The following is a 13,823-nucleotide window of genomic DNA, read 5'->3' as shown; positions in this document are numbered from 1 at the left end:
GGGACATGTGTTACGTATGCCGAACCATCGTTTGCCGAAGAGAGTACTGTTTTCCATGCCCAATTCGGAGTGGCGTAAACAGAGAGGTGGCCAACCCTTGACTTGGCAGAGGAGTATGAAGGAGATCACGAAACGCTTGGGTGCTGTCGGTGCTACTCGCCTTCCAGGATGGGGACCGCGTGAACCTCACTGTGCCTGTCATGATATATAGCCTCCATCGGCGAGGCTTTGATAAGAGGAGAGATTGCATCAAATAAGCAAACAAATTCTGAGCTAACATCAATATGTTTACCACGGTGACCATTCTAGCATAAATTTGGCTCGTGATTTCTAAATTATTGACCAACCATTGGGCGTTTATGCGATGTAGAGAGGTAATCACACCGAAAATGCTTCGCAGTGGAACATTTTTTGTTAATCTTAGGCTGACATTAAAGTTGTCGTGGTAGGATACTGGAAGGCTGAAGACGTTGAAATACGACTTCAAAATTTAGATCTCTATTTTCCAGGCGCTCTATCCATTTGGCCAGCTGTTTCTAAACTCCCTATGTCTTGTCCTTTACTCTCCGCTAAATTTTGAAGAGCCACTCAAGATCTGCCTCAGTCTTTTGAAGCAGTCATCCATGTTCACAAGTACTTTTACCGGTGTTTTGTCAGGCTTTGTTAGCAGTCACAGAGCTCTTATTTCGTCAAGATGCTTCTTAGTACGAGAACCTCCGTAACCCAACTAAGCGTGATTGTACACATAGCTGCGACTGATCAAATTGTGTGAGGCGGTCTTGTTCGGCTGATGAGTCCAGCACCACATAATTAGTCTGATCAAATACATTTTCAGACTTTACTTCAATCTTAAGGGCATAATTTTCTCCGTGGCAATAAATATTTCAGCAGCTTTTTGTCACGAATGAATTTAGGATAGTTTTCTACGTCCTCCTATGGTTTTTTTGGGGAAGTTTTGGCTAGCGCTCTTTCTTTATTTAGCTAATTTTTCAGCCTAGATGTTTCCTGGTTTAACGTATAAACTAACATTCATCGTCTCAAGTACTCTGTACAACGTAGACTTCGGATGACTCTTCGTCGATACTCCCTCGCTTATGCAGACAGCGTACCGGGCTGACTGTGTGTGTCACTTTAGTGACTTCACTAAGTTTTAGGCTTTTGCAGCGAATTTAGCGCGCGAAATGTCATTAACTGGTGACTACCTTATTTTCTTTGCAGTTTTCAGACAAAGGATGTTCTTGATTCTATTTTATTTGAGCTCGTACTAGCGAGCACAGATATTGTTTTGTGTCTTTCTAGCACAACATATTGCAGGAAATCAATTGTTCTTGTAACTGCTTTGCTTCCGTCTCACTATAAAACGAATATCATTCACATAAAAAATAAATCGATACTTTATGAAGAATACTCCTTGTGTAGCATGTTCTTCTAAATATGCAACACATAAGTTTGAATTGTCCTGATTATGTTCTTCGTTTTTTTATCATGCGCATGGTGGTTCGTGGTAGCAGAGTGTGAGCATACATCCATTTGGCAACTTACTGTTGATCCTAAGTGCAGGATCCGGTTGTTAAAAGCACATCTATTTAATGCTTAAGTGGCCCGTTCACATAGGCTCTTATTCGCCCACTAAATTCTCAGTAAGTGAAAGATGAGCTAATTCTTTATGGTCAACAATTTTTGTCCTGGCTGACGAGTTCCAGCAAACTGCCTGCCGATCCTGCTATTTACGTCCAATTTATGTTTTGACAAATTGAATAGAGGGGAGGGGGCTTTGAGAAACATCACCAGTCTTTTTCCTGCGACAAACAGAGCTGTAAATCAGTTTTCTTTGACTAAGCTTGATTTTGCTTATGTGCAAGGGAATTTTACGCTTGTACCGAAAAACTCTCATCACCTTTCATTGAGCTTAATCTTCATGTAAATAGTTTGCTAAAATCTAACGTCATCGGGTAAAGTCCGTTTGATTTGTCAACCAAATGGTTTATTTCCCCAGTAAAAAGTGCAACTCCAACAAGTGCGATAAAGCTGGAAGTAAAACATTCATGCATGAATTCTAACTCCTAACTCGCACAGCATTAGAATGCTGAACATATTCATTTGCTCTGTTTGCGGGCCGGGTTTTTAGTTCGATGATTTGTCAAACGTTACTGCTCTAGTAATCTACCATAAACTTTGTTTGGTGAGCTTCATACGTGGTCCTTGAGAAGCCAGCTACCCATATGTTTATGGTACCATCCTGTTTACAGAACCTTTCATTCGGGAGACAATCTAACCACAAGTCGACTGTGCAGCAACACTTGCCGGAAATTGGTGTATTCATAAATCAACCAAATGCAGCACAGCTCACCTTGTTTACAATGGGGTGCAATGGAGAGAAGTGGGCTTGAATCCAATAAAACATGCAAAAAGTAATTTCCTTTCAGTTTAACTTTCCCTGTACGACAGTCGGGTGTAATAACTTCATCGAGAAAATCAAGAAGGTGACATCATAAGAAGACAATCTAAGCAACTTAATCGAGGAGTAATTAGTGGGGAATCTGAAAAATGGGTGATTCCTAAGCAAGCAAAATCTGACACTCACATGCATGTGAGACGCAGTCCAAGAAATGAAGCTGCAATTTTTTCTGGATAGTTTTTGTCACATATGCATGTTCTATTCTTCTTTCTACACTACGGCCGCGTCTTAATACATTTTAAGATGTTGAATTTTTTTTATCCATTTGGCGTTCATTATTGAGTAATTTCCTGGAACTACATTCAACAAATGGCTCGTTTTTTTCAATAATGAGGCCACGTTAGTGCCACATGATAGGGAAGGTCCCAAACGGAGATTTTTTTCGTGAAAAAAAATGAGCCACAGTATGACATGCTACGATACAGTATGATGCTTTGGAGAGGTTATACTTCTACATGTATGTACACGACAATATATGTTTACATATACTTACATACTCACTGATGCTTAGAAATATTTTTTTGCGTTCAGTAGGCCATAGTAAACAATGTGCGAGTCCGTCTAACTGTTGTTGCTAGAAGCAAATCCTGGATACCACCACTTTGTACATTCCTTTTTTCTGTTGATTTTAAGCCCACATATGCAATTTTCAGTGAATGTACTAACCACCGGAATGTCACTTTGACTCTTGCTGTGACAAGTCTTCTAGCGTCATTGGTTGTTCGTCGCCTTACGGCTGCACACGAAGCCTGGATTTCGAACAGGTAGGTATTTCTTCGGCCATTTCTTCTCATTTCCCCTGGTGTAAAAAGAAATCACCTGTAGATATATGGACAAAGTCAAACCTCACGTTCCTAACTGTTTTAAACTCGTAGACTTCGTTCCGCTCTTATCTAACCACTTAAGGTTTACGAAAAGTTCTTCCGGACATCTAAGCTTCCACGAAAGATGCGCAATAACGCCTTATTGACTGACTCATAGGTACGAGTGAAATCAGCATTTCGTAGATGGGTCTATTTTTTCCATGTTTTTCCTGTTCTATCGTCTTTGCATCAGGGATTACGTCCACGACGCTTCTGAACTCAACCTTCACTTTGGGAACTGCGCGGACAAAATACGCACGTTGCGTGCATCAGATTGTTCTCCCAATAGTTGTGTCTTCAGCCGGTTTTTTTTGTCCATATGGTGGAATTATGGTCACATACTTCAATATACCTAGGTTGTGTAAGCGCCTCTGGCGATGTTGGTCCCATTATTTTTAGCTAATCTACGAATGAAACTCTATTTCCGGCTGACTCTCTATTTACAACCTGTTTGAGGCCGCGTGTAGTCTCAGAAGTCGGGGTTGATTGGGCAAGTAGTTATTCGTTAAAAAACAAATTTATATGAGCCCGTTCTATCTCCGTTAGTCGACTGAATTGTGTCAACAAATAAGCCTTTCCAAACTGTCAGGATTCGCTCACCTTGTTGAGATTTTCGAAGCCTACAACATATTAAATCGTCCTTCAAAATCACATTCAAACCCTGTGCAATTTGTGTAAAATTGAATCAGTTCGTTTGTTTGTCAGTTCCCACAGATAATTCAATAGCCTCCTCCTATTACTTCTGATTTGTTTTCAGAATGTTCCATCTGCTCGATCTTCGATTGTTTTGATAAATACCGAATGCTTCACCAACTCTTTTCTATACCCAAACCATATTTAAAAAGTCTGCCTGCGGATGTTTTTATACTAGTCCAATAACGTCCAAGTAAGCTTTGAATCTGGCTGTTCACAAGACCAGTCATGAGAGCTTCGTGAAACTTCAGGATAGTTTCTATAGTCTTTAGATCTCTTACATTCATGTTGTATAGTGCGGCTGCTGGGCATGGTGGTTTCCAAATATACTTTAGGATATGTGATCCACGTTGCAATTGGCTCCGTTTAGCACTGTTACGACTATTATACCACCGACGCTCCTGCTTTTCGATGATACGCAGGTAGCCATTTCCAGTCCTTCGACGGAACTGTGTTGCAACCTGTGGCCGTTTCACTGCGCTTCATCGTAAGTTTGTTGTTGACTTCCCGTTCAATTTTTTCTTGCATCTACCTCTAAAATGTTGCATCCATGATCACTAGCTAATTGAATTTGTCCAGCAAGGTGGTGTAATCCCCGGAGTACGCATACCTGGTCAGGTTTGACGAGTGGATTGGGGTTCATTCTGTTCTTCATTCTTGTTTGGCATAAGGGAGGAGCATAGCTATTTACGCACCGATGAAGAGTTTTGCGACACGGAGCACTGTACACGAAATGTTCGCAGAGTCCAGATTTTCCAGTATTGGCGGGACACTGTAATAGGAGTACCGCTTGTAGGAGTCGCATAACGCTGTAGATATCACCTTGGGTCGTAACACATTATCGTGGCCTATAAAACATGAGTAAGAATAACGGAATTTCTTAAGGCTGCATGCTATAGTTGCCTGTTCAACTGAATAATGCATGCTTAGAAGGATTTATTGCTGAAAGGGAAACACCCTTCCACAATTCGTTCAGCAGAAATGAACCACCAATTCACTTTAAAAATGGTTTTGCGGCTTTTGAAGTCGTTACATAATTAGTTTCCATGAAAACACTGGTAGTGAGCAAAGTGAGCGGTTCGACATCCAAGACCTCGAAATATTTAAAGATCCAGTTGGACTGAATAACTTGCATAAAGTCTACTCTACCCTACCTGTCTACCCCTACCCTTTAGACGGTTACGTCTTTCTCCTAGAAACAGGCAATTCTCACGACCATCTACTGTAGCCGAACCCCATTAGACACGTTCATGTGGTTATTGAATGCATGAAATCGGTGAAAATCGGTGAAAATTACCTGAGGAATATAAAGCTTATTAGGAGCATCCCAGAGTTGGTTCAACGAAGAATTCCTTAGCTAATCACTCCACGATTACCAACCCTCCAGTTCCAAACGTACTAATCTACTCTTATGTAACTAGGGCGAACGCAAAATCTTATATTTTGTCCCTAGTTATTTTGAGGGTCATTAGAGCCAAATGGGCAAATGACGGTAACGATGATGGGGCTGTTTGAACGTGTGTCCGGGTTTTCGACTGCGAAAGTGGTCGTTACAATATAATACTCTGAAAGGCTGAAAATGCTTTAAATCTTCTAAAGTACAGTCAGGATTTTGGCGAAATTACCACGGATGTTTTATGAAGGCGAAAAAAGCAGCATGCACCAGCTGGTATAAGAGCCGTTTGTCGGAGCTCGTCAGATTGTGTATATAATACAGTCGCATTTATTACAAAAATAGCTCTCTGGTATTCCCTTGTTAAGTTTTTTGTCAGATATTCTCTAAAAGAAATTTGTCGTTGTACTACGGGTCTTATAGGCGGTCATCAAAAAAACATCTATGTCCTTTCGTTGTAATTTTTATCAGATTTCGGGATTTCATGAATATATTTGGGTAGACAATCGGTGAATGGTTTCCCTTCGATAGCGCAGAGAGCAACGTGTTTAACATGGTCGGCTCACACTCAGACCACCGAGTACAAACCATACTCACTTCCGCGGTCTCCTGTCCTGAACTAGTTCGAAGGTTTTCGAGAAATACACTCATTTGCAAATCAATTTGGTTTTCACCGGAGACTCAATTGAATCTCTCGTTTATGATGTTCTCCAGCTGAATGTGCTGCACGCAGGCCGCCTCATGATTCAGTTGGCACGATATTCGAGATATCGCAGTATATTTTCATAAAGGAAACTACTCACAAGGTTGCTGAAAACTCTTCGACAGCCCAAGACCGGTTTCGCCCTTCTTGGGACTCATCAGGTAGGCGCAATCTCCGGGTCTCCGTCAACCTTATGATCTACTTGGACCCAAAGGTTGGACCCGAAGGTTCTATTTCTTCAACAATGTGATAGCCTTATTGTCCACCGGCAAAATACAGTTATCCACAACTAGAGTTAGTTCTTGGAAGACACTCAAGTGCATCCGAGCTACATCTCTATTTTACGGTGTTCTTCAAATGAATGTGCTCCACGCACACGCATTACCATGTTCAAAATATATCAGTATAATTCTTTGGTTGGACGTGCTACGCAGGAGGTGGGTGAAAACGTATGCGAAGCTGGGTTTTTCGGTAGATTGTCCGGATACTCCGTGTGCCATATCATCAAAATAGTGTGCGTAATGTCTGAAATTTTGACCAGTTATTCCTGTGCCAGACGTAAACCCAGTTATCAAAGTTTAAAATGCGGTAACCAGTGTTGGGCATTACATAGGTTCTATATATTAAGAACAGCTTATTCAATCAAGAAAAACGTATTTCTAAATCATGAATGGTGACTCAGTTCTACCTCAACACGCTCAACGCGGCACTCCCCGTTACAAGGATATTCACCTGCGTGCTAACTTTGCACCATCTAAATAAAACTCGGCAATGATTTCCTTGAATTATCGGGCCGTTGCTCACATGATAAACCACAAACAGGACGAGGAAACGTGGGCTGCTAGTGGACTTCCGCTTAATCTGAAATTCGTATATTATATCAAAGTACTCAATCGGTCCTCTTCTTTGACTCGTCAATGTATAATCTGTCAAGCAGCCGCTCGCCGTCATCTTATACGCTTAGACCACTTGACCGAGTTATCTGGAATAATCATTTTCGCACCCGCATGCTTCTTTAGCAAGTAATCTTCAACTCATCAGATAATTTGCATAATCCAAAATTACGCGTTCCCCAGCTGTTACTCATCTCGTGGCTCTGTGAAGTTAACGTAATTACCTACCACCGTTCCTCAAAATCGGACCAGAACCGGCTATTTTCAAGAGCACTTCGTACATTTTAGCAAAAAAGAAATCTGAATACGGGTATAGACAAAGTCATTCAAGCGAAACTGGCGTGCAACGAAACGGAACTAGGCCAAAGTTATCTGGTTTTCTGTCAGGTCAAAATTTATTCAGGTGAAAATCCCGGATTCATGCTTGGTTTGTTTTTAATCCCCTCAGTGAGATATTTTCTTGGGTGCGAATAATACTAAGGCTTGATATCCGATTTCCGAGAACCCTTTATTCTGTAGCTTCTTTCGATATGCTTATGAATATCCAAGAAAACATACCAAGCGTTCCCATCGGATTGAGCCTTCAATTTTAAAAAAAACTTTGGGCTAGCGGAAAATGGTGTATTGCTGTATTATTGCTCTATTTGGACTCCAGTATGATAGGAATGTCAAGCATTTAACCCTGGTTGAACAAGACGATTATAAAAAACAAGATGTCTTAGTTGATTTAGCAAATCAACTAAGCCCTTGTCGTCCGATTTCTCATCAATGAATTCATGGGGTAGCTTAAAATACTACCCTTATATCGTTTACAGCGCCTTCACTTTAGAGGGTCCCTTGAAGTTATACTCGTCTGCCTATCTTTGTTCATCTTGGGCTATCAAACTAAGCAAATAAGCTGACCAACGATAAACGATTTTCAGCCGTCAAGTCTTCTTCAAGTCATGAACGTCGATGGACGAATTCAATTTAATATCTCCGCTTATTAGGCCACACCATAAACCTCTGCAAGAAAACCTTTTACAGGGTTCAGTGCAATAGCATTTTCCGATCACTCCGTTAGTAAACCTCTGAATTATTTGGGTTACTCGGACTGATTTTGAAGGGCACTTCTGCTTTCAAGACATTTATGAGTAACACCTCATCGTGTTTAGTCTTACGAGGAGCACCTGAAATTCTGTTCCCCAAGGAGTATTTCAGTGGGATTTAGTGGACTCGTAGCGACCTGGTGAATTTCCAAAATAAGATGTGCCGTGTTATCTTCAATCCAAACACCAGTTTTCTGGGTGTCTGAGTAAGCTAAAAGTAATCTAATCCATCATGTTCACTGACTGGATTGCATACCTGTGTAAGCCTGCACGCACTTAAACATGCCGAAGTCATTTGCTCTGATTTGTGTTTCAATGCTGTTCACCAATTAGTCCTCGTTTGTGTCTATCATAATCAGTCTTATTATCGTTTTCAGACTTAGAGCGTAGACTAGACTTCGTAAGTGGCTTATGATACATGTCTTGCCGGTAGCTGCTAAATCAGATTGACATTGCATTGACACACTCTTGCTAGTCTCATAAACAAGACTGTCAATAAGTGATATCAAGTAAAATAACCCACACCGGAAGTCCAGATTTCAAACTGGCCGTTTTTCATTGGCTACTTGCGGGTAAGTTTCTCCCATGTAATGCAGTCAAAAGTGTTTTCTAATAAAACTTCCAAGACAAAATGATCACGACGGATCCTTTCGATTTGTCCTCCAATCGCCCGGCAGACGGTCATTGCGGTGCTCACTTACTTAGCATGTCAAATTCCTCACTTTTTTTCCTTTTAAATAGAGTCGAGGACCAGAATGGTCTGTTCAAGAACACTATGGGGCTAGTCATTCCTGTTCGCGTTATAATTTAAGGTAACGGCATTCCAGGTAGGTATACTGAACAAACCCCAAAGAAATAAGGTACAGACCTACATTGATGTCCCTGAAGATGAACAGCTCGTTTCTTTGACCTATCACTCAGGACAAAATATTAAATCTTTATGGTGCCATGAAGCTACATCTTACACCGGCCATGTACAGTGTATCTTTAAGCTACCCAATAATTCTGCTGATTAACAAGGACAGACCAGGGGTTCTGGCTTCAGTCACAGTCACTTACTGTTTGGGTGCATCACTGACACATTCTACGCTGGTATTTCGATCTTTCACATCGTTCACATCCACAACTACTATCCAAAACACCTGCCTAGTGGCAGCGCAGAATCAATTAGGAGCACCGCCAAGGCTCTCTTCTTACTCTTGCAAATCTGGTTGTCATCGGGTGAGATCAAACTTCAATCAGGAAATGACAAGCAACCAAATGAAACGAATGGACCTTCTCTCAAATCAAGTACCCGTTTGTTCTGCTCCGTTTTGAGTCCTCGTCGTAGATCTGCGTTGGTCCTTAAATACAGACTGAAAGCACATGTTGGTGTTCCCGGTAAAGTTTTGACTAAAGTGGAGAAAAATCAAGCCTGTTCATTTTTTCCTTCCCACAAACATATCGTAACCAGTAGTGAATAAAAATATGAATCTGTCTCAACTGCTTTCCGGCGGCAGAGAGAAGGACCAGCTTCAAACATCACCATAACATTTGTGCCAAACACGGGTTGTCAACCATTCGGTTAAATGCCCACTCTCAGTTGAGTAGAATTTAGTAGATCAAAGCACGTATTCTTCATAATCGCCAAAAGCTAATTACAAATTCATGAACAGGCCATATACAAACTTTTGACCACAATTTTATTAAACCAAAATTGAGCCATTCACTTTCATCTGCCACGTTTCTCTATTTGTTAGCGCAGTGAGTTGTTCACTGCCGCCAGTTGGGTTCAAACGTTTCTGCTTATGTGATTATATGTTCTTCCGTAGGTTGTTCGGGATCGGGCCCGATGGATTAATAGGAGCTTCTAATAAACCTCATTACGCTGTGGAATCACCTTATCCCTGTGTTTGACCATAATCGCCTCCGGAAAATTGTGCGAGTTTGCTGGGAAGACCCAATCAGTAGTGCCAAAGTATGCCGGATGGTATTCCGGAATGCTCATTCTCCCTCAGATTGATCAGTTAATCACAGTTACGCAGGTTAGGCTAGATGCTCAGTATGCCAACAGAACCGTTTGCTCCATATAGATTTGTGTCAAATATGGACGACCCAGTGGCGGACAGTTGATGATTTGGAAACCAAGCATGAAGTACTTTAACAGTAAACTCGAAACCACTAGTAAATGCCGCCTTTTCCAACGGGGCCCACCAGATAAGACAAAACAAAGCCCAACGACCCTGGCAGCTATGGCTGTGTCACACAGCCACTTGTAGCCTTGTCTCAATGCCACCGCCCTCTGTGAGTAGCTCTCAGTCTATGCCACACTGAACATAGAACCTTGAGGCGTCAGTGAAGCGATTGGGCCATCATCATCTACTACTCTCCTTATCCTCAATAAATGAACCTGCAACAGATAGAACCACTGCATTTCGACACAGGGATTGTGAACTAAAACAACTGTACCTAACTGATTGAAGTGACGCTGGCGATCATCGCCTGACACATATCGGTATAATATGCGTTGTTATTGCGGGTGTGTTTCTAATTATTACTCATAAAAACCTACAAGGAGCTGATAGTTCCTTATATGACATGGCTTATTTAGTGAACCATTCTCATTCGGGGTGAAGGAGTTCACTCATGTATTTATTAATGAATCTCGGTAACTCTACGAAATACTATTGGCTGTGGTCTTCTAGGAATGCTAAGCAGTAACTTTGACTGATTTCTTGTGAAAAACTTGAAAAAATTCAGAATTCCTGTCCACATTACTCTTTCCTGAATTATTTGTTTCTATCTGGGTGTAATTAGTTGGAAGAAATGCTTCTTCTGACTTTGACTTACAACAGATTTAGTCAGTGTAACGGTGTATACTACTGATGAAGAGTGCCAGTATTGTCTAGCCTGATGTCCAGGTTCCGCCTCTGCATAGGTGAAGGGTGAAGGCTACTGCGGAAAATGTGCAACCACTTTTCGGCTTTCTTTCATAATTGTTTAATTTTTAATGATTGTACNNNNATGCTTCTTCTGACTTTGACTTACAACAGATTTAGTCAGTGTAACGGTGTATACTACTGATGAAGAGTGCCAGTATTGTCTAGCCTGATGTCCAGGTTCCGCCTCTGCATAGGTGAAGGGTGAAGGCTACTGCGGAAAATGTGCAACCACTTTTCGGCATTCCTTCATAATTGTTTAATTTTTAATGAATGTACGGGAAGGTTCGGGAGAACGCTTGAGAATAACAACTCACCAAAACTGTGCATGGAAGAAATTGACTATTGTGTCTTATTTTGTGTAACTGCTGAGATCGTGTTCTCTAATAGGAAACTCCACGCAAACACCGTTCCTCGTATCGCTGGTAGTGCACCTGTGATACACTGAGTTATGAGGATTCTGGAAACGCCCGTATTGCGAGGATATTCCATTGTCCTAAGGATAGCCATGGATGGAAGTTAATTTTATAGACACAATAAGGCAGACTTGAGCACTTAGTTGCATGCAAGGCAAAGAAAAACGGTTCGATCATAGAGTGTACAAGACACGGTGTCGGGATTTTATGTAAGAAAATTCTGGTCATACGCTTCGTAAGTTTTTTTCTAAAGCCAACCACAACAACACAACTGACTCACTCTTCATGGAGACAAATTCAACTGAGTAGTCCTGAAACAGCCTGACTGCTCAAGCCGGTTACCCTAATCCTTGCAAAACACTTTTCCTGTAATCTGTTCTTTTTCATACGTTGTCATGACTACCTATGAGTGCTTTTAAGCGGTTACAGTTGTGTCTACTTCACACAGGTGAAACCCATCCATAAAACTACTACTGTCTTATCAATGGAAGTTGTGACGTTAGAAGTTTAGCTCATGTTTAGCAATATTCCTTCCAAATGAATCTTCCCTTGCAGCTTTGCTTTAACTGATGTCCGTCGAGCTGTATTTGCTGTAGGCATGTTTCAACTGTAGACCTGCAAACACAAATAACGAAAGCACGAATATATAGACTCTCTGCACTCTGCGATACAACATACACCTTAATTAGTAAGATAATCACGTGCAAGTTTGGTGCGAAATCTAAAAAAGTATAGTATTCGCATTACAAGTTGACTGTGGACTTTGATGCTCTAATTATGTATGGCAATGTTTTCTTTCCAAACATTTACTCTGTTCTCAGCGGAGGATCCAAGTGTAGGTACCAGAGGACATACCAGCCACACGAAACTCTGGAATCTCTGTTGGGGGCAGTCTCTTCTACACGCAGTCAGGCCACCACTACCAATGACTTCCATTTACCACGAGCTGCAATCTGAAATAACTGCGCTGCAAGTATGTCTCTGAAATTTCATGAAAAGTTAAGTTTAGCTACTTATCAAATTCTTATTTCATGCCAAAATTCGATGGTTGCGTCTAATGTAGGAACCCATAAGTCCATGATTTTCATTGCGACTCAACAACAGTAAAACTCGAAAAGATGGCGTTGGTCTATCTGACAAGGGGAGAGGTCAAAAAGAAAGTTTGGCATGTATGCTAAGCACACTTCATGGTAGGCTGTGATTTGAGGATGCGAAGATTATATAAGAAAAATATATTGGAACAAGCTACTGTGGCATATAATGAGCATATTGGATGGGGTTCCTTATCAAGCAGACTGCTGTCGGAGCATTCCACACGTTCTTTCATCTCCTGTTAGGTAGTCCTTGCCTTAATTAGGCTTCTGTAGGCAAAAATACTTCGTCCTCTGCTCTACCAACGAACCATCCTTAGACACCTAACATCAAATTATGAAACGTGCGTATGCACGGTAGCGTCTACTTTTAGACAGACATATCTTCAAAACAGTCCTACTTGGTAAAGACGATGAAATTCAAAAATTTCTGTTTGCCTACGTACAAGTTGCAACTACGATAAAGAGGCCTTCAGTCCAAACTGAAGCGGCTGGTTTTCTGGATAAGCCGAATTAACAGTTCCAACAATGGAACCAAAAGTTCGATGGATTAACACTGCCTACGCTACTTCTGGTGCTCATTATCGCGCCCCTAGTCGCAGGCCGTCCTTTTGCAGTCTACGTTTGCTTTTGGGAAGTCCTATTGCCTCCTTGGAGGTGACGTGCGCGTGCTTGTTGTTGCATAATGCCTGAGGCGAAAAGGGTAGGTTTAAGCCTCACCTGATTAACCTCCTGCACTGCGAATCTCATTCTTATGCGCCTTATTGAATTTGCCCACATTTCCATAACATCATTTCTACCACCAGGAATGGTACTTCCATTCGTACACGCGCTAACACAACAAATTCTACATTTCTCTTAATGCGTTTCCAAATTAGATAAAATGCAATTTCGCTGAACTTTGTCTCAACAAAATCACTTCTTCCAGGTGTGAATGGAAAGCAAAAAAATGCAGGGGAGCCTAAGCCTAAAATGTGACATTTAGCTTCATGATAATGAAGAGCCGTAGTATATATTGGAAGGAGGTGGCATCCGACAAGTTCTACCTGAGAATCTGAAGCCTTTAGTGAGTATTAGTATCTATGAGCACGTCTTAAAAATAACCAGCTCAATTTTCTGTGACTGTGGTTTTATTTTGCTCAAGTCTCACTGGATTAACACAATACTTTGTCGGCAGAAACGTCCCGGGGGCAAAATATATGATGCGATTTTCAGCCCATATTCTAAATCGACAATGCATTTCCAGTCCTTGAAGTTCCCAGACGTGTTACTTACTAATAGCTTAATTCCGTTTATCAAGCATCGAT

General features: G+C 41.3%; 1 protein-coding gene across 1 annotated transcript; it reads left to right on the top strand.

Annotated features, from left to right (window-relative positions):
- Window positions 1-16: 16 nt before the first annotated feature.
- On the top strand, window positions 17-10,349 carry T265_04545 (hypothetical protein; the record flags this gene model as incomplete). The annotated part of the gene is made up of 3 exons (XM_009169309.1): window positions 17-179; window positions 6,122-6,324; window positions 10,164-10,349. 3 exons carry the CDS (start codon window positions 17-19, stop codon window positions 10,347-10,349), a joined length of 552 nt encoding a protein of 183 aa, XP_009167573.1.
- Between the last annotated feature and the right edge of the window lie 3,474 nt (window positions 10,350-13,823).

Source organism: Opisthorchis viverrini, assembly GCF_000715545.1.
Source record: "Opisthorchis viverrini unplaced genomic scaffold opera_v5_75, whole genome shotgun sequence".
NCBI lineage: Eukaryota > Metazoa > Platyhelminthes > Trematoda > Opisthorchiida > Opisthorchiidae > Opisthorchis > Opisthorchis viverrini.
This window is presented reverse-complemented; position numbering and strand designations above follow the sequence as displayed.